Here is a 22,474-nt window from a genome sequence, read left to right as displayed (position 1 = left end):
AGACCAGGACAGTTCTAGCTATGTCTGTTGCCAGGGTATAACTATCATTAGCACCCCCTTTAGCTATCAAAAATGTTCCCTTTGGATGATAAATCACAGGATCACTGTAGCAACAGAGCTCATTGGTAGCTGGATAGTGCCACCTGCTGGAAGTACATATTATAAAAATAGCTTCATCCTTCCAGAAATCTGACAGGCTGATGATCAAAGAGCACCTGCATACTTTATATCAGATAGAGAAGCACATAAATGCTAATTATGTTTATCATCACAATGATATTCGAAGCACAAAAATCAGTAGGATATGAAGGAATTTTAGAATAAACTAAAGTTAAAATTTTTAATACAGGAAAAAATTGTTCTTAAGAATATTAAATTGACTATTTGTCATCATTTTAATTTAGTTATCCAAACTATAGAGAAAAATAAGCATATCCATATCATGAAATCATATCATTCATATTAATAAATAATATACTGAAGATCAGTACAGTTTTGTTGACATAAAAGCAGAAAATATGAAATGCTGAGATAACATGAAACACAACTTCTTAAATTTACTCTGAAAGATAATTTTAGTAATTTATTAACTTAAAACTACCTTATGGTAATAACTCTTTAAATATATCATCATAAAGAAGAGATAAGCTTCCTACAAATATTCATTTAATATCTTAAGAAATGGCATTCAATCATTCAACAAGCAGTTATCGGCACTTAGTCTCAGCAAATTCATGCGAGGCACTGAAGCAAACCACAGGAATCATTTTTCTTGGGAAAACAAAAGTATTTTTAAGGGAAGAGAAACCTATCTCCAGGGAAAGAGAAGTTCATAAAGCGTGGATTACTTCAGCAAAACTCTTCCCCTGGTGCCTTGTCATCAGGCCTTTACCTTAAACAGGTAGAAGCTGTGGTCGCTGTGCTGCCTGAGCTTCTCCTGCAGTCTCTGCACCAAGAGGCTGACTTGTTGTGTCCGTGAGGCCGTGAGCAGAGGTTCTGCTCTCTGGATCTCTTCCACCAAAGCACTGACATCAGTACTGAAATTCACCCAAAAAATGTTCATGTTTTCATGTCAAAAACTGCACATACATTCATTACAAGAATTGCTTTTGCTTTATGAAGTATAACATTTATAACTTGTTAAAAACACCATCTTCTTTCCAAGAGATTTCAGGAAGATATCACATACACCAGTCAGGAGTGAATGGCACAAAAGCAAGATGCTTGGACCTTCTAGAACATGTTTCCGTAACTGGGACTTTTCTCATGGAGGGAGTGCCGAGATTCTGGGGAGTTCACCTAGTGCCCTGGTGTGAATGTGCGTTTCCCCTCCAGGGATCATGTTGAAATTGCCAATGCAAGAGGGCCCCCAGACAGGGGAGAAGTCATGAGAGTGCTGCCTGACAAAGGGCTCAGGCAAAGGATTTTGTCCCGTGTGCCCTTCTGCTTTTTGCTGTGTGAGAACTTGGCACTCCTCTAACCCAGAACATGTAACTCTAAGGTGTAATCTTAGAAGCAGAGAAAAACCAAACCTGTCCTCACCTCCATCTTGAACTTGCCAGCCTCCAGAACTGTGAGATAAAAAAATTCTGTTCTTTATAAATTTTCCAGCCCCAGCGTTTTTGTTACAGCAGCACAAAACAGACTGAGACACTTAGGAAGGTTGAGGCCATACTAACTCTGAGTGTCATGAACTCATTATCTTTTTCCTGCTTCTTTTTACTAAACTTAGATTGAGTATGCCTGGTATTATATTCTTTGTTTTACATATGTTCTCTTAATACTGTAGCAACCTGCTAATATAATGCTTTTCTCATAACTGTTTTAGAAAAGTTAGACTCCAAGATAAAATGCCTCACTATAAACATTTAGAGAATAATGATTAGTAATATTCCTTCTGGACTAAACTATTTTCCTGAGGAAGAACTAATCTTTAATAGATAGATAGATTCAAGATTTCCACAGACTTCAAATAATCCATAGAAATTTGGTAAAATTTGCTAGTCCAGAATAATATTAGTAAAAAGAAAGTATTAATGTCTATCTACATCCAAAATAGAGTTGTTTTCCAAATTAAGTCATAAGCATGCTTGGAAGATGCACTGTGTGGGTTCCACTTCAAAAAATAACTCCAGGCTCAGCTACTGGGGAGGGGTCTAGCTGGCTGGTGAGCTATGGCTATAGCCCCTCAGGGCCAACTTCAGCACTGGAGCCAGGGCAAGACCCTCCTAGGTGACCCTGAGCCCATGGCTGAGCAAGGAGCCGTCCCCGAGCCTGGCGTTTCTGTCCCATGAGTGACTCCTCTAACTGGCATGCTTTGCTGCAGGCTCCCCTTCAGGCCTGCAAACTGTTGTCCAGTAAGCATCACCATGGACAGAAGGCAGCTCCCACTCAGCCCCGCTGCATGTGCTCATCTGTCACAGATGTCACTGTACAAAAAGCCTTTTATCCACTGACCTCTGACTCGGTATCCACTTCCCAGAACTGTGATCCCTGACAGGCATCCCCTTCTCCTCCTCCTAAATGAGGAGGAGGAGATGTTCAGTTGCTTGTTGAGTGCCTCCTCTAGCTTAGGCCCTGTGGATGTAAGCCACATGGTCCCTGCTCTCAAAAACACTGCGCATTGGGAAAGTAAGGAATATTTTGAACAGAAATGAATCAGAGACCATTTATAACCATTATACGGATATACTCTGAGATTCTCAGTGAGCAAAAGAATCATACTTTCATAAAAATTAAAACAATAATGCCTCTTGGCAAGATTTTCAACAAGCAGTATGAATTCAGATTTGCTATTAAGATCTGAATTAACCAAATACTCAATCTGGACACCCAACCCTGCAATATTCCAATTGCTAAATTTTTATACAATGACTTCAGTCATGTATAATGCAAGTATTTTTATCAGCATAAATACTTCCAGATTCTTGGGAAGAACTAGAAATAAGATCCAAACTTTATAATTTGAGATATTTACTTTCCCACACTATCACACCTGAATTTTTAAGTGTGGACCGTCATGGTTATGGTGGCTACCTCACACACCTCCTCAGGAGAACAGGGCACTATCGAGTGACTGGCAGCCTAAGGACAATATCAAGAGCTCCTGGATTCACAGTCCTTTTGGAAATCACCCAAGGATCTATACTTTTTATACATAAACTCTGTTTTTCTTGAATCTCTAGCTGGAAGTTAGTCTCCCATATACAAGTTAATCTGTACCACTCAAATGATGCTCTGTTTTCTACAATTTATTTCTCAAAACAAACAATATGGCCACTGAGGACAGAGATTATGATCAGTGACTTTAGAGCTTCTTACGAACCCAAAGGAACTGGGCCTGTGGGAGAAGCAAGTACTGCTGCAGACTAAATAAAGAACAAACTTCCTGCAAGTTAGCAGAGGCACACAGACTAGTAACCTTCCATTTACAAAAGCAATGAGCGTTAAACAGAGATTGCTGCAGATGGAGTTAAATGGCATTATCCGTGTCACCATTTATTCTTTGCTTTTGAAAAATACCTGTTGAGTAACTGCTCCACCCAGGCACCTCGACTAACGTTGGGCCCTACTTAAACGGGCATCCCCTGAACCAGGCTCGGTCCTCCCCAGGGCAAGTGTCCACTCCAACACCACAACTCCCATGTGGCAGCAGCGCCAGGACTCAGGGAGCCCTCTCTCCCCAGCTGTTGTGCCAGGGGCTCATTGAAAACTGCAGCATAGCCCTGGCCCCTGTGTGACAGGCCCTCTGCTGACCGTCTCGGGCTGCAGCTCTAAAGCAGAGTATTTTTGTTCTTTTTTTATTCCACCCACTGAGAATATCTTCACCCTATCTGAATTTGGACTCCTGCAGGTAAAATCACGACTCTTATCTCTTACAACGGAGATTTGCAGAGAGATCTCCTGAAGGAATGAATAGCAGGCATCATGACCACAGATCTCCTCTGGGCTCACACCAGGCTTCAGAGGTAGAGATCAGGGCTCCTGCCTCTGTCCCGTGACAAATGATGAGCAGGAACAGATGCAATCAGCCTCGGGAAACTTCCTGAGGAAATAACCGGCTCGGTGAAATTTTAAAACCTCAACAACCAGTAGTCCTTAGGTATGTTAGAGCCGCCAAAAATAAGGAAAGCCTAAGAAGTTGTCACAGCCAAAAGCAGTCAACGAGATGTAATCCTGGATAGGATTTTGGAAATAAAATGGAATTACAGAGGAATGAAGGAAAACTGCATATTGTGCACTTGAGCTGATAACAGTGCACCATTTTTGGTACAAAAACTGCAACAAATCTCCCAGATTGAGAGGCTAACAGCTGGGGGAGTGGGGGGGAGGCACGGCGGGACTGTCTTCACAGCTTTTCAAAACTATTCTAGACTGAAAGTTTAAAAAAAAAAAAAAGAAAAAGTCCTGTTTAAAGGAAAAAGGGACAGACTGGTGACCCTTCTCCCAGTACCCGCCTCTTCGTTCAGCCAGACTCTAAAGTACAAACCTCTGAGACAAACAGGAAGTAAGGAGCCACAGAAGAAGGCTCTTTAAATGGCACGCTGCAGCTCATGCACATCCACATCCTCCTCCAGCTGGGTTTTCTAAGAAAATGGGTTTAGGTGAAATCCAGGCTGCATTATAAAGGTGACTTACCTAGGGCCGAGCTCAAGCAAATCTATGGATTTGGTCTTTAGTTCCCCACTTTTTTCATATTCCAGCATAATTCCTATGAAAATAAGCAAACATGTTACAAACCACTAAGGACGAGAGCCTATGGTAAAAGTCGATCAACTTGTACAAAATCTCTTCCATTTTCATTTTTCAAATTTTTAAGTTTTCAACATAAAAAAAAAAATATGCAGTGATGGTTGGTTCTAAAACGAGGTTGTACAGACCAGCTTTTTCCTGGCCTTCCCCTCCAAATAACCTTAAAATTGTTCAACTGACAATAATAAAAAATAACTGACAGCTGTGTAGAAAAGGTGGAATGGCTAGGGGCCTGAACCCAGGCATGACAACATGGTGAGCTTTGTATCTCCCACATTCCCCGCAAACCAGGGCCTGGACCACCAAACGGCCTAGAGACAAAAAATAAATAAATAATTGGAAATATCTTGCACCCTGGGACCAAAAGACCAGGAAAAGGCATATGATTCTCAGCGGAAACTCCGGGCTGCCCAATCTCTACCCCACACAACTGGGCCCCAGCTTACAGCAGCAGAAACAGCAAAGCTCCAGAACTTTCCAGTCATTGCCCCACAATGAGAGCCCTAGGGAGGGCCCTTCTGCCCACAGCAGAGCCAGTGAAGGCCCAGGACTTCCTAGACCCCACTCCATAATGGGCATTGGTGAGTGGGTCCATCTACCTGGGATGCTGCTGGCCCTGCTCCACAACCAGACACGGAAGCCACGTCAATAAAGGACTATCTCCCTGCCTCTGAATAAACAGCATAACCAGACTCAGGGGTGGCCCAGAAAGTTATCCAGGAACACAGGTAAGCCAGAAAAATACCTCTGTCCTCCCCTGACCCCCACTGATTGCGCCAGCAGGGATTAACAGGAGGTTCAGCAGAACTAAAAAGACAGAGCAGGAAACATTGCAAGCGCTCTGGAAAGTACACAGGGACTAAGGTTTACTAAAGTGGACCAGAACTTACATGCTAGGTCTCAATGGGATGATAGCCTGCTAAGATAGAAGATTTATATGGGATCAAGAGTCTCCTAACCAAAATGATAACCAAAATATCCAGGAATCAGCAGCAACAAATCTCCCAACATAACAAAACCAGGAAAAGAAAAGCAACAAACACCAATATCCGGGGTGTAACAAAATCACCCATCACATCAACCATAAAAAGACGACCAACCAACACCAATGCTGAGATGAATCAGATGTTGGAATTATCTGAGAGGATTTTATGGGGGGGGCGGTCATAAAAATACTTCAACTATGACTTATCCATTAAAACAATCAGAAAAATCTCAGAAAATAAATAGAAGTTATTAAAATGAATCAAATGGAAATTATAGAACTGAAATACACATTAATGTAAACAAGACTCTTGCAGAAGGGGCTCAGTAGTAAAGATGACAGAACAGAAATAGTGAACTTGAATACAGATCCATAGAATATACTCAATCTGAACGACAGGAGACCAGACTAGAACATACGGAGTAGCTACTAAGCCACCTTTCTGTATGGATATGCTCCACCACCTCTAAACTCTAAAGTATTGTCTTTCAGACTACTTTACACCTTCAAATATTACTGAGCATAAGAAAACGTTTTTATTTTGTAATATTTTAATATTAAAATTAATAATTTTTAAAAATATAGGGCTGGGACTGTGGTTCAGTGGTAGAGTGCTTGCCTTGCACATGTGAGTCACTGGGTTTGATCCTCAGCACCACAAAAAATGAATAACTAAAAAAAAAAAAAGGTATTGTGTCCATCTACAACTAAAAATAATCTTTTTTAACATATTAAGTATTTTAACACAGCAGCACAGTTTTATGAAAATAACCATATCTCCCTACCCCCCAAAAAAATATAGTAAGAAGAGTAGCACTATATTATACTCTTGCAAAGTTCTTTACTCTCTGAATTAGTTAAGGAGAGCTGAATTCTCATCTCTGCTGCTGCATTTGAGCTGTTGCTCTATGTTGCTTTAGATGATGTAAAAGAAAAAAATCTGGTTAAACACAGATATGTAGCCAGAAAAATGGAGGAGTGTGTCAAGATCCCCTTCAAAGGATGACGGTCATTATTCTTTGATACTACATTAATTTAACAAGTGGTACTTTCTTAAAAATTGGCTGCAGGGTAGAAACTGAAACCGTGTCTGCGAGCTCTTCCATGCTGGCTTCCATTACAACCCACGGGCCCATCTCCCATGGTGCACAGATCTTTATCAAACATGATTGAAAATATAACCTCGCTGAGGTATGTGCATTTTCTAAACGTTGACATATTTCATCACACAATATCAAAAACGCACACTTGTAATATCGCTTCCAATCCCCATCATCAGAAAACTTTCACTGTCAGCAAGAGGTCAGGCTCAGGGTAAAAACCGAAATTCTGGTTTTTGTTTGAAAGCTCAAATTCTCCTCCTGGTGGAACTGCCGACAGTTTTCAGCTGAAACTTTCACGCTGGCTTTGTTCATTTTCAAGAAATGTATGCCAAGTGCCCAGATGAATCTGGGGAGAAAACGACGACAACAAACCTTGCTCATCTGTCCCTGTTTCAAGTAAAAATGGTCTTCCATTAAAAAATAAATAACAAATAAGTAGACCAGTTCATTCCACAACTCCAACAACCACGCGAGTGACCATTTTCCTCGACGACCTTTGCCCTCACTGCACAGCAGAAGTGCGTCGCAGGTCTCTCCCATGTCCTCTCCAGAGTATTCAAAGGTCATCGCACAGCATTTCGCTGCCCTGAGAAGTGTGGCTTCATCAAGGCCATCCTCCCTCCTGAGGTGACGCTTCCCTGACCTTCAGTGAGGCCCAAGCACTTTCTCCCTTCATTGCTTTTGCACCGTCAGTGCAAATGTCAGTAAGTGGAAAATGGAATTGCACCTTATTAGTGTTATGACAACAGACTTGACCTGGAGTCACCACTGAAACGGTCCAAGGGCCTCAGGGTCCCTCTTCGTGTGAGAATCATCGCTGTGAACTAAATCCGATGCAACACGCGAGACTCCAGCGGCATTTCAGATCAAGGGGAAATGGCGAATGCTATCAAATCCCTGCACCCGCTTTTCAAAGCACTGAATCGTTGAGATGGAATGTGGCTGAGAAAGCGTGCTCTTGGCACCAGGAAGATCCAAGTCTGCATTTCAGTTCAATCCCTTACTTTTGTCATGATACCATCAAAGTCATCTTAGTATAACTCAGTTCTTTCCTCCGTAGATAATTCCTGAAGTTCAAAGGTTGGGACTAAGTAAGATAGATATAAAACACTTGGCATATAGAATATCTAAATAGCCAGTGCTTATTACTTAGTTATTGATCAAATACTACCCGTGACGTCCTACACAATTACCTTGCATCACTTAAACTGCGTTCATGCCATTTCTTCCCAGTAAGGCTGCAACTTCCTTGAAGGAACATAACGTATCATGGTTTCCTTTTTTTCCAGGTGGACCCTCCTCAGAACCAGTCCTGAAGATGGAGGCCAGCAGGTACATGATTTGGCAAGGATCAAGTACAAGCAACGCTTTCAAACACATGAAATTTACACCTCTCCCTCTCTGGCCTCCATTTCTCCTGAAATGGCATCTCCCCATTATTTTCTCAATGTTTCAAAATACTCAGAATGTTTGCTACATACCTGAAGTACCAGTACATTGATTGGATGGGAGTCCCAGATTGCTTAATCCAACTGACATTCCCTGTCTTTAAACCACATGGCCCTTCAGAAATAATTGCCTCCTCAACCACCTCCCTTCTTCCTCAACGACAGCCTCCCTAGGCTTTTATGAAATCTCTCTCTCTCTTTCTTTTTCTCCAATTACTTTCTGACTCTTCATTCTCCTTCAGTGTAAAAACCTGGTGGTTTTAGGCTTCAGGTTCAAGAATTTTTTTCTCCTTGCTGTACATTCTTTCCCTATTTAAATTCATCCATACCCTAGGCTTTAATCACCACCAATACGCCAACTGCTGGTTAAGAGTCTCCAGTCGAGGACGTCACTGAGTTGCATACATGTGGTGACTTGCCTTCACCTTATATCAGTGCAGCGTCCTCCTCTTGGGTCCTGCATCCCCTCCAGAGTTCCTCCCAGCATCACACCTCACACTCCCTCAGCTGCATAGTGACCATCCTGGCAGGAGCTCATCTCGACAGTCTCTCTGCACAGATTTGGCACAACCCACACAGGTGCCCAAGCAGCTGTTGTGTGATGAAGTTCAATATTTTAGAACAGAAAAATCTTTTGAAATGCTTCTAGTGACTCAAGAACTTCCCAGAACACCAAAGCAAAGGAGGCCAACAACCAGAATTAAGGGGCCAGTTTGACAGTTTGGGTTTGGGTGCCCCCTCCCACAAGAACTACTGAGGACCTGAATCCAAGCGCTAGCTCTCCAGGCTAAGAAACAAAAGAAAACAGGGACCTTTCTGCAGAGAGCCAACCACTAAAAACTCCCTTTCTTATTTTCTTAGAGTGAAAAAAGACGTCTCGTGCCACATTGAACTTTTCAGCAAAATGTGGACATCACGACACTTTAAAATCTTAAACCCTGTTTGCATGGCACGTGAAACAATGGTATGGGCTTGCAAAATAAATAGAATACCAAAAGCTAAGATTAGAAGTAGACAAGAAATAGATGGACTGACAAGTGAAGGTGTCCTTGATGGAAAGATAATATTTGCAACTGCTAAAGACACCACTGAACATTTAAATATAAAATTGGTGGGGAATGTTCATGACCTAGCTGAACTACTGCATATAACAGAAAATGACGATAAATGGGCAGACATGTTGCTGAAAGATAAAAGTCAATGATGGACAGATATTACATTCATCTGTGGAACTGAAAAAGTCAGGGTTTTAGTTTTTCAAACTTGAAAATTTACTCAACCAGATATTATATGAACTATAAAAGAAAGTATGGCTCTGATGCAAAACTAGGTCAATATAACAGAATTAGCTGTACATGGAAGTTCAAAATAAGGTGAAAGGGATACTTCAAACCAACAGAGGAAAAATGGGTTGTGAAATAATAATGCTGTAATAATCAGTTGGACTTCTGAAAAACTAGATTTCTACCACACACAATGTACAAACACAGATCCCAGGTTGATTAGAGATTTGAATATTAAAAATAAAAATAGTTTGAATGATAGAACATTTTCATATTTTAGTGTCTGCAATCAGCTTTTTAAGCAACAGCTACAAATGAAAACAATGACGGATTTGTCTGAAACAAATCTTAAACTTCTGCACAGGAAGACACCACAAAGTTAAAGACAAATGATGATCAGCAAAACGTTTCAACAAAGCTAAGAGAACTTCATATGAAGAACTCCAAAACACATTTTTTAAAAAGAATAATGAACAAAAGGCAGGAATGGCCAATTTGCAAACAAAACAAAAACACACAATGGTCAGTAAATATGCCAAAGTAAGACTTTCGACTTCATTAATAAGAAAAAATACTAAACAAAATAACAGGTATCATTTTTATCCATCAGATTAGCAAAGATGACAGGGACTGAGCATTAGTCCTCAGCATTAGCAAACCTAAAAAATACAGGTGCTCTCAGAACTATTGGTAGACAGGTTGTGACTTTATTCAAAGAGTCCTCACACCTTCAGGAGGATGGGGACGACCTTAGCTATTCCTTTCTGCCTTTGTAATTTTTGGTCATAGGTAAATATTACCTTTATAATAGAAAGGCACACAAAAATATGAAGAAAAGAGAAAATTAAGGAGATACAAGATGGCGGACTGGAGGGAGGCTGCATTCCTTGTCTCTCTGTAACTCCGGTTTCAAACAAAGGATATCTGTTTCTTGGTGAGGCAATTTGTGCTGCTTATTGATCCCCTGCTGTTTACCCCATTTGTCTGCTATGATCACTTGCAGTCTGCCAGCATATTGACGCCTTTTTTGAGTGCAGATTGCTCACTGTCAGGTGCCTATCATCTGGCATTTGCCTGCCTCTCGCCTGTCCATCCCCTGCCTTACACCTATCCATCACCCAATGCACGAGGTTCACCTCCCGATCCTCCGACAACAGTCAGCAAACTGATTGCTGACCGCCAGTGGAGCACCAGCTGCCTGCTGCTGCCTGGAAGTTCACTGTTACAGTACCTGCAGGTTTGATTACACATGGCTGCCACCATTTTGAGACAACAGCCAGGCCCTGTAGGACCCCTGGCCAGACTGACTGAGCCCCGTCTCCAGGATCCCTCAGCCCAATCAATCACTCCCTGCCTCTGGGACCCTCACATGGACTGACTGCTCCCTGCCGCCAAAACCCCCAGACCAACTGACTGCGCCCTACCAGCAGGACCCCAGACCGACTGATTGCACCCGGCCTCCAGGATCCCACAACCACACCAAACACACCCAACCTCCAGAACCCCTGCCTGACCAACTGTACCCCGCCTCCAGGACCTCCAGCTGACCACATTCACACCCTGAGCTGCAGCTCCCCATTTGCCAACACATTTGGAAGCCAGAATGGCCATCTTGGATAATCCTGGAAGCCAGAGCTTCAAACCTTAGGTGGAGCAAATCCCATCCTGAGAAGTCTGCTGCAGGCTTGAAGCTCATTGTCAGGTACCTCTCATGTATCAGGCTACTGAACTCTGGGAGGTTTCATTACTCTATGACTGTTACACTATAGATTTTCTTTTTTCTCCTTATTGAAAAAATTTAAGTTTTTATTTCTTTACTTTTCTTGCTCTCTTTTCCTTTTGTTTACCTGTTCCCTCAGAGTCTCTTTCTCCCTTTTTTGCATGCTAACATCCAATTTCTTTTGATTACTCTCTCACCCTTTCTATTATCTAGAACTTCTGTATATTCTTTTCTTATCCCATTAACAGCCACATTCTACATGCCTCTGCGTCCTCTTTGTCCTCCATTAGAAACTGCAGACCTTATTGCAAATCTGTTTGTTATATTGAAGATAATATTTGAACTCATTCTGTTTATTATGACAAAATTGTTATTGTCCTCATAGGGGCTATTTGGTCTAGGATTGCATAGTGTCTGAATTGGGCACTGCTAATATTGATCTCCCCTTAAAGTAAAGTTTTGGAAACCTATAGGGCCACTATAAGCCTATAGGGGGAAATCTGCAATACTCCAGATCTGCACTGCTAGAGGGGAAGATATATGGACAACATGAAAAAACAAGGGAAGAAAATGATCCAAACAAATATTGATTCTATCTTAATAGAATCCAATGACAATATGTTAGAAGAAATGTCAGAAAAGGACTTTAGATTATGCATGATTAAGATGATTCGCAAACCAAAGGATGAGTTAAGACAGCAAATGCAGGCAATGAATGATAATACCAATAAGCTGAAAGAGCAACTGCAGGAACACAAGATCATTTCAACAAAGAGATAGAGATTCTCAACAAAAAAAAAAAAAACAAACATAAATCTTTGAAATTAAGGAAACAATAAACCAAATAAAAAATTCAATAGAAAGCATCACCAAAAGACTAGACCACTTGGAAGACAGACCCTCAGACAATGAAGACAAAATATTTAATCATGAAAATAAAGTTGCCCAAACAGAGAAGATGGTCAGAAATCATGAACAGAATCTCCAAGAACTATGGGACATCATGAAAAGACCAAATTTAAGAATTATTGGGATTGAGGAAGGCACAGAGATACAAACCAAACGAATGAACAACCTATTCAATGAAATAATATCAGAAAATTTCCCAAACCTGAAGAATGAAGAATGAAATGGAAAATCAAATACAAGAGGCTTACAGAACACCAAATGCACAAAATCACAACAGGTCCACACCAAGGCACATTATAATGAAAATGACTAACAATCAAAATAAAAATAGGATTTTGAAGGCCACAAGAGAAAAGCATCAGATTACATATAGGGGGAGACCAATACGGATAGCAGCAGACTTCTCAACTCAGACTCTAAAAGCTAGAAGGACCTGGAACAACATATTTCATACTCTGAAAGAACATGGTTGCCAACCAAGAATCCTATACCCAGCAACTAACCGTCAGATTTGAAGATGAAATAAAATCCTTCCATGATACACAAAAGTTAAAAGAATTTACAAATAGAAAGCCTGCGCTACAGAGTGTTCTCAACAAAATATTCCATGAGGAGGAAATGAAAAACAACAATGGAGGTCAGCAAAGGGAGGAACTACCTTAGAGAAAAACCACTCAAAGGAGAAACCAAGCCAATTTAAAAAACAAAAATAAGCCAAATGACTGGGAATACAAATCATATCTCAATAATAACCCTGAACATTAATGGCCTAAATTCATCAATCAAAAGACACAGACTGGCAGAATGGATTAAAAAGAAAGACCCAACAATATGCTGCCTGCAAGAGACTCAACTCATAGAAAAAGACATCCACAGACTAAAGGTGAAAGGATGGGAAAAAACCTACCACGCACATGGACTCAGTAAAAAAGTACGGGTTTCCATCCTTATATCAGATAAAGTGGACGTCAAGCCAAAGTTAGTCAGAAGGGATAAAGAAGGACATTTCATACTGCTTAAGGGAACCATAAATCAGGAAGACATAACAATAGTAAATATTTATGCCCCAAACAATGGTGCATCCCTGTACATCAAACAAATCCTTCTCAATTTCAGGAATCACATAGACCACAACACAATAATTCTGGGTGACTTTAACACATCCCTGTCACCGCTGGATCGATCTTTGAAACAAAAACCAAACAAAGAAACCATAGAACTCAATAACACAATCAATGACCTAGACTTAATGGACATATATAGAATATTCCATCCATCAACAAGCAGATTCACTTTCTTCTCAGCAGCACATGGAACCTTCTCGAAAACAGACCATATGTTATGCCACAAAGCAGCCCTTAGGAAATGCAAAATAATAGAGATACTGCCTTCTGTTCTATCAGATCATAATGGACTGAGAGTAGAAATCAATGACAAAATAAAAAACAGAAATTACTCCAACACCTGGAGACTAAAATATGCTATTGAATGAAACATGGATAACAGAAAACATCAAGGAGGAGATAAAAAAATTCTTAGAGGTCAATGAGAACAACAATACTACATATGGAAATCTCTGGGACATTATGAAAGTGGTAATAAGAGGAAAATTCATTGCATGGAGTGCATTCCAGAAAAGAATGAAAAGTCAACAACTAAATGACCTAACATTATAGCTCAAAGACCTAGAAAAAGAAGAACAGAATAACAGCAAAAGTAGTAGAAGACAGGAAATAATTAAAATCAGAGCTGAAATCAATGAAATTGAAACAAAAGGAACAATTAAAAAAATTGACAAAGCAAATGTTGGTTCTTTGAGAAAGTAAACAAAATAGACAAACCTTACCCACACTAACAAAGAGAAGGAGAAGGAAGACTCAAATTACTAAAATACATGATGCAAAAGGAAATATCACAACAGACACCACTGAGATACATACCATAATGAGAAGCTGTATTCCAACAAAATAGAAAGTACCGAAGACATTGACAAATTTCTAGAGACATATGCTCCTCCCAAACAGAACCAGGAGGACATACATAATTTAAACAGATCCATATTAAGCAATGAAATAGAAGAAGCCATTAAAAACCTACCATCCAAGAAAAGCCCAGACCAGATGGATTCTCAGCCGAGTTCTACAAGACCTTCAAAGAAGAACTCATTCCAATACTTCTCAAAGTATTCCAGGAAATAGAAAAGGACGGTACCCTACCAAACTCATTCCATGAAGCTAATATCACCCTCAAACCCAAACCAGGAAAAGACACATCAAGGAAAGAAAATTTTAGACCAATATCCTTGATGAATATAGATGGAAAGATCCCTAACAAAATATTGGCAAATCATATCCAAAACATATTAAGAAAATCGTGCACCACGATCAAGTGGGGTTCATCCCTGGAATGTAAGGATGGTTTCACATCCATAAATCAATAAACATAATGGGTCATGTCAATAGACTTAAGGATAAGAATCATGTGGTTATTTCAATTGACGCAGAAAAAGCGTTCGACAAAATGCAACACTCCTTCGTGCTCAAAACACAAGAAAAAATAGGGATAGTAGGAACATACCTGAAAATTGTAAAGGCTATTTATGCTAAGCCCATGGCGAACATCATTCGTAATGGAGAAAAACTGAAACCATTCCCTTTAAAAACGGGAACAAGATAGGGATGTCCTCTTTCACCACTTCTATTCAACACTGTCCTCGAAACTCTAGTCAGAGCAATTAGGCAGACTAAAGAAATTAAAGGGATACGAATAGGAAAAGAGGAACTTAAGCCATCACTATTTGCTAATGACATTATTCTATATTTAGAGGATCCAAAAAACTCCTCCAGAAAACTTCTAGACCTCCTCAATGAATTCAGCAAAATAGCAGGCTATAAAATCAACACGCATAAATCTAAAGCATTTTTATATGCAAGTGACGAAACAGCTGAAAGGGAAATGAGGAAAACAACTCCATTTGCAATACCCTCAAAAACAAAACATAAATAAAATACTTGGGAATCAATCTAACCAAAGAGGTAAAAGATCTCTACAATGAAAACTTCGAACATTGAAGAAAGAAATTAAGGAAGACCTTAGAAGATGGAAAGATCTCCCATGTTCTTGGATAGGTAGAATTAATATTGTCAAAATGGCCATACTACCAAAAGTGCTATACAGATTCAATGCAATTCCAATTAAAATCCCAATGATGTAACTTACAGAAATAGAGCAAGCAATCATGAAATTCATCTGGAAGAATAAGAAACCCAGAATAGCTAAAGCAATCCTTAGCAGGAAGAATGAAACAGGGGGTATTGCAATACCAGAACTTCAACTATACTACAAAGCAATTGTAACAAAAGCAGCATGGTATTGGCACCAAAGTAGACAGGTAGATCAATGGTACAGAATAGAGGACATGGACACAAACCCAAATAAATACAATTTTCTCATACTAGACAAAGGTGCCAAAAATATGCAATGGAGAAAAGATAGCCTCTTCAACAAATGGTGCTGGGAAAGCTGGAAATCCATATGCAGCAGAATGAAACTAAACCCCTATCTCTCACCCTGCACAAAAATCAACTCACAACGGATCAAGGACCTTGGAATCAGACCAGACACCCTGCATCTTATAGAAGAAAAAGTAGGTCCAAATCTTCACCTTGTTGGCTTAGGATCAGACTTCCTTAACAGGACTCCCATAGCACAAGAAATAAAAGCAAGAATCAATAACTGGGATAGATTCAAACTAAATAGCTTTCTCTCAGCAAAGGAAACTATCGGCAATGCGAAGAGAGAGCCTACAGAGTGGGAGAAAATCTTTGCCACTCATACTTCAGATAGAGCACTAATTTCCAGAATATATAAAGAACTCAAAAAACTCTACACCAAGAATACAAATAATCCAATCGACAAATGGGCTAAGGATATGAACAGATGCTTCACAGAAGAAGATCTACAAGCAACCAAGAAACATGTGAAAAAATGTTCACCATCTTTAGTAATAAGAGTAATGCAAATCAAAACTACACTAAGATTCCATCTCACCCCAATTAGAATGGCGATTATCAAGAATACAAGCAACAATAGGTGTTGGCGAGGATGTGGGGAAAAAGGTACACTCATACATTGCTGGTGGGGCTGCAAATTAGTGCAGCCACTCTGGAAAGTAGTGTGGAGATTCCTTAGAAAACTTGGAATGGACCCACCATTTGACCCCGCTATCCCACTCCTCAGCCTATACCCAAAGGACTTAAAATCAGCATACTACAGAGATACAGCCACATCAATGTTCATAGCTGCTCAATTCACAATAGCCAGACTGTGGAACCAACCTAGATGTCCTTCAATTGATGAATGGATAAAGAAACTGTGGTATATATATACAATGGAATATTACTCAGCTATAAAGAATAATAAAATTATGGCATTTGCAGGCAAATGGATGCAGTTGAAGAATATCATGCTAAGTGAGATAAGCCAATCTCAAAAAACCAAAGGATGAATGATCTCGCCGATAAGTGGATTGATGACACATAATGGGGGATGGGTGGGGGGCAAGAATGGAGGAAGGAGGGACCGTATAGAGGGAAAAGAGGGGTGGGAGGGGTGGTGGGGAAGAAAACAATAACAGAATGAATCAAGCACCATTACCCTATGTAAATGTATGATTATGCAAATGGTATGCCTTTGCGCCATGTACAAACAGAAACAACATGTATCCCATTTGTTTACAATAAAAATAAATTAAAATTAAAAAAAGAGAAAATTATGGGGTTCAACATGATTAGAATATGAACTACTGAGGAACAAGGTCTCTGCAAGATCACTTGGCTCAAGTAAGCTACAATAATTTGAAAAGTATGAAGTCTACATAAATCAAGGCACTGTCATGGACAAGAATCGTGTCTTTCCTTTCCTTGTCTGTCACTTTAAGTTTTAAGCGTTACATATAAAAGTACTCAACATTCATTATTTTTTATTGAAGTAAGTAAGCACTCAATAAATATTTGAGCAAATAAGTAGTATAAACAATGAATGAGCAATATAATCATCTATAACTCAAAGGAAAAGGTCAGGAAACTTGAGCACTTGACAACCCACACAGTTTAATCTAAAATCCTAAGGAGACACATTTAAAACATCTAGCAAACAGATTAACAAAAGTCAGCTTTCTACCTGCCCTGTGATTTTGTTTCTAGCAAAAGAAACAACGCTTAAAGTCCTCAGGCTGACTACGGAGATCAGTTGAGCAGCCGAACACATGGATCTAGAAAAGAAAGAGCAAAATCTGAAGCACGTCCATTTGACTGCTTCATTATGACAACACATCAAGGCCATGCGCTCATCCTTCCCTGAGCTCCAAGATGGCCGAGGCTGTGACGTGGGCTGTAAAGAACATAACCAGAGACAAAGATGCTGACACAAGCGTGTCTTGTCTTCCCCCAGGGCTCACGTGCACAGCACCCTGTTGTTCCTGATCTTCTCTGAGTTGTGGACCAACAGGCAATAAGTGTAATCTCAAAACGCTTAGGTATGAAGCCTCTGCCCTCCACCTTTTGCAATGTATTAAAAAGCAATGCTTCTCCCGAGTAAAGGGACACACACCTGTAATCCCAGTAACTGGGAAGTCTGAGGCAGGAGGATCAGGAGTCCAAAGCCAGCCTTGGCAGATTAGGGAGGCACTTAGTAACTCAGTGAGACCCTGTCTCTAAATAAAATATAAAAAAGGGCTGGGGATGCAACTCGGTGGTTAGGCACTCCTGGGTTCCATCCTAGTTACCAAAACAAACAAAAAAAAAAAAATTAAAAAGGCCGTGCTTCAATACTTATTAGTATCCTTTACCCGGTTCAACAGAAACCTTTAAAGTGCTCAGAGTAACTGATGTCTATTTAGTTCCTTCTCCTGACCAAAGAACTGGAACTGCATACAAAGAAAATAAAAGACAAAGCTTGACAAAACTGAGTCCGTGGAAAGGCATGTAGTCAGTGCCTACACCAATTCACAAACCCAAGACTTTGCAAGTTAAACAATGTGCCCCAGATAAAAGGGGAATGTCCCACATCTGCTCAGCCAAATGTCACTGCTATTTACCTTTCGTCACCTGGAATTCAGGTAGGGAGAGGGCTGATTCATTGGATGCTAACAAAGGAATGTTCCAGACCTATGTCATCCCAACGTCAGTGGGAGGACTGGAATCAGAGAATTTTCTAATTGCTCTCTGTGCAGAAGTAGTAAAGAAATGATGCGAGGGTGACTGATTTTCTTTTCTATTTGATAATGTTATTGAAACACCCACCTGCTATTCATTAGTGTCCTGAAAACTTACAGATAATATGGCCCAGGGAAGACTGAATATCTAAGAACATAAGTAATATCACTTCATTATAAGATAATCATTAAAGCAAGCCTGAGTCTAAATCCTTACTTGAGTCTGAGAGCCTCACTTGAGTAAGAAAGAACCACTGACTTGTAGGGCTGGAGCAGACATGGAGATCACTATCTGACCTGGTCATATTTTGGGAAGCATCCTGGCACCTCATCTCATTAAACTCACTTATTCAACAAATACCTGCATGCCAGTTTTACAGAGGCTCAGAGTAGGGACACACCTGGCCATCCAAGACCCACCAAGAAGAGTGGTACTGCTGGAGGAATCCTGGGGAAATGGGGGTTAGGTGTCGGAGGCAAAGGCAGCAGGTCCTGTAAGGCCCTGGAGAATGTGGCCCTACTTTCCGTGAGATAAAAAGCCCTCGGCCGGCAGTGGAGTGGCGTGGCCAGATTCATGCTCTCATAGTCATCCGGCTGCTGTGGTGAGACAAACTGAAATTTGGTGAGGGTAGAAGTCACAGCAGTAGAGGGTAGAAGCCACACCCTGACTAAAAGTAGTCAGGGTGGGGAGAAGTTCCTGGATTCCCTGTGGGTTTCCCAAGGTATACTGACAGACAGAATTTGCCCCTGGAGCCGATGTTATGAAAGGAGAGACAAGGATGAGACCAAAATGTTGGCAAGAGCAAGTGGAGAAGAGAAAGCTGCAGCTCTCTGAGATGGAGACCGTAGAGGACCCCAGTCCCTGCGGGATGCACATTGGATTCTCAAATGAAGGTGTCAAGCTGACAGTTACTCGCAAAGAGCTACTCAGGATGACTTTACAGCAGTGAGAATAAGTGAGACCATAATGAGTGCAGATGGACAAGAGAAGTCCAAGAGCAGAGATCTGGGGCATTCCATCGAACATTAAGAGATCAGAACAAGAGGGACCTAGCAGAGACGGCGAGGCCGAAGGGAAAACAGTAGGCTCCCCAAAACCAAAGGAGGGCAAACAGGTGGAATACTGCTGTCAGGCCAAGAAAGGTGAAGGTCGTGACGTGGTCAGTGGATGCAGCAATGTGGAGGTCACCGGGGATCTTCAACAGGGAAGTTTCAGGAGAGCGATAAGTGAAAGCATGATAGGAGTAAACTCAAGACAGAAAAGAGGAGAGAAGTTGGAGGAAGGATTCTTTCTGGAAGGTTTACTCTGGCAACTGGAAGGGGCCAGCAGGTGTACGTGGTGAGTGCCACTGTCACCATCTGGCTGACGGCTCACAGATCAAAACAAATTGCCCAAGGGGAAAATTGCATATGGAGAGAGTCAGTTACTCAGTCTTCAGAGACCACATTTCTACCCACACACCACAACAAAGGCAAGGCATTCACTTATCAGATGATTTATGGGAAATAGCACTGGCCCACGTGTGAGCACTGGCGAAAGAAAACTGGGCTTGCCTAAAGAAAACAGGTTATTATTCTTAAGTTAAAATGGCCTACGTACTATCCCTCCTACCTAGGGCCTTTCATGTTATTTTTCAGTTAGAACTCTGAGAAAATGTGCGTCTTTTCTACAAATGTGAACTCTACTTTGGAGAAAGGCCCTTCAGGCCTCCACTTGTGTCCCTTGAGATTTTAAATATTTATTCACACCAGTTCCATGCCTGGATTGACCTCCTTCATAATCCACATTTGTGCATGCACTCAGCAAACAGAGAATGCTTCCTACATCCCAGGATCTTGTTGGGAGCTACAGATACAGAAGTGAACAAAAGACACCAGGTCTTAGTTCTCATGGAGTTTATATTTTATGAGAAAAGAGGTGGACATTTAAAATATCTATTATACATAGAGTGTCAGATGATGAGGGATACAATAAAAGCAACAAATAGCACAGAATAAAATCAGAGAGGGGTTTTCTGAATGGATAGTAAAGGAAGATCTCTCTGGGATGGTGACAGGACTGAAACCAAACAAAGAAGACAGCCATTCCAAGGCCTAGGGAACACTAGGTCCAGAAGGACAACAGTCAGTGAAAGACCCTCCTTAAGTCTTGCACGAACAGTGAAAGAAGTCTGAAGTATACAAAGAGTGTAGAAGACTGAGGTTCTAGAAGTCAACAGCACAGGCTGGGCCAAACCCTGCAGAGTGCATATTTTAGTCTTAGCGTAACAAAAGACTATGGGAGATGTTAAATTCAGATTTCACTGGCTGCTGGTGACAGACAGACAGATTGCAAGGATGAGCATGAAAACCAGGACCACAAGCAGCCCATCAAGAGGTGGTGACTGCCAGAATGGACGGTTGGACCAGGTCGGTAGCTGGAAGGGATGTTACATCAAGAAAACTGTGCCAAGGAAAGGGGGACAATCAGATGGATTCACAAAATATCTGGGAGTAGAGCTGACAGAATCTGTTGGTGGAATGGGAAGGAGAGTGTGGAGTGGAGGTGAGGGATGACCAGGAAGAAATAAGAGAGGACCAACAAAGTGCTGCCAGAAAAACTAGATGGATGGTGAGGGTGCCATCAATGGACACAGTGCAGTCTGAGAAAGCCACACAACCAGGACAGGATCAGAGAAAAGGAACCATGAGCTCTCTCTCTACCCGACATTCTGGTTGAGGTGTTCACCAGAGTCAGCTGCACTGCTGGGAAGAGTCAGGCACTCACCCTTCAGCTCTTCAGGTCCCATCTCTCATAAAGCTGTCTTAAATCAAACTGGTCCAAAGAGACCCTACCCTCCTTTGAAATCTTTATGCCACTTCTTATCCAAACTTCACGCTGGGCAAGTGCACTTTGGTCATCTCTTGCTCTGTGGCAAGTCTTGCAGGTTTTACTTCATTTCTTATTTTTAATGAGTTGTGAACTAAAAGTCAAGAGTTCAAGTCCTATTTTTGCCCCTAACAAGCTGGGTGGTCAGTGCCCTCCCCATATTCTCTAAATGCAACCAGGCCCTCGCCACCAAAACAAGGGGACTAGAAGAGAATATCTAACCCTAAAACTATAGCATTTGATAGGGTTATTTCACAATTATTTCACTCACTGGGATCAAGGACTAGGCCCTTCTTTAAAGTCTCTCGGCAGGGAGCACACAGCATTGACACTGTGGGCTCTCAATAAATGTGTTCATAGATAAGCACAGACCCAACACAGCCCCAAACTGAATATGCTCCACTGGGTTTGCATTTTTCTTTTCATACTCCGTACACCTTGACTTGATCATTCTGGAGCATTTAAAATAAAAAGTAACGTGGTCCCTCTGTTGTCTTCCCTTCCAGAAACCAATACCCCAGATCACCTGTCAGCACCTCTAAGGCCCCAGCCCAACTCGTTGCTGGGAACCCAGAAAATGTGGCATTTAAAAGTTTAAAGACTTTCTAAAATCTCTTTAAAAGTTTTGAGGACCAGCGCCCGGCATGTGGGAGAGTGAGGGGTTCAAACTGGGAATCGCCAGACTTCCCCACCCGCCTGGGTCACTTGGGCGCGACCCGCGGTCCCCTCCTCCGCCCCAGCCCTGCGCTGCTGGGAGTCCCGGGCCCCACGGGAAGGCGGAGCCCGTACCTGGAGGGTAATACCGGAGTAGGAGGCTCTTGAGCTTCATTTTCTCGCTCTCAGATCCCATGCTGAGGGGCTTCGTAGCCATGGCAATGCCAAACAGCCGCAGGTCGCGGGCGCGCATGCGCGGCGCCTCCGCGGTGATGGGGCGCGGAGCTGCGAGCACCCGCAGGTGCGCGGCCCGGGCCGACCCAGGGCACCGCCGGAGAGCTGGCGCGGGGCCGGCTCGCCTCCTTGGATAAGAGCTTTCTTTACGTTCGTGAAGTTTCCCCAAATTGGTTCACTTATTTAACTTGGCTTTTCAAAGTGTAATTTAAGAGAAAAGTCTTGTAATGAAAATTTCATATGTTTGAAGAAAGAGCAGGTAAAAATAAATGCCATTCTTCTGCAAAGCTCTTGAATTACTAT

The 22,474-nt window shown here is 41.5% G+C and overlaps 1 protein-coding gene across 1 annotated transcript in view; it reads right to left on the bottom strand.

The window, feature by feature from the left end:
- The window catches only part of DAW1 (dynein assembly factor with WD repeats 1), a 55,704-nt gene extending 33,517 nt beyond the window's left edge, over positions 1-22,187 (bottom strand). Inside the window, exons 1-3 of the mRNA XM_079132636.1 lie at positions 22,073-22,187; positions 4,639-4,711; positions 893-1,037 (exon numbers count right to left, since the gene is read on the bottom strand). Of these exons, the coding sequence (XP_078988762.1) occupies positions 893-1,037; positions 4,639-4,711; positions 22,073-22,154 (300 nt within the window). The 5' untranslated portion in view covers positions 22,155-22,187. The remainder of the gene's footprint in view (positions 1-892; positions 1,038-4,638; positions 4,712-22,072) is intronic.
- Between the last annotated feature and the right edge of the window lie 287 nt (positions 22,188-22,474).

The sequence above is a fragment of the Sciurus vulgaris genome (genome assembly GCF_902686455.1).
Source record: "Sciurus vulgaris genome assembly, chromosome: 3".
Lineage (NCBI taxonomy): Eukaryota > Metazoa > Chordata > Mammalia > Rodentia > Sciuridae > Sciurus > Sciurus vulgaris.
The sequence above is the reverse complement of the archived record's forward strand: the minus strand, read 5'-3'. Positions and strand labels throughout refer to the sequence as shown.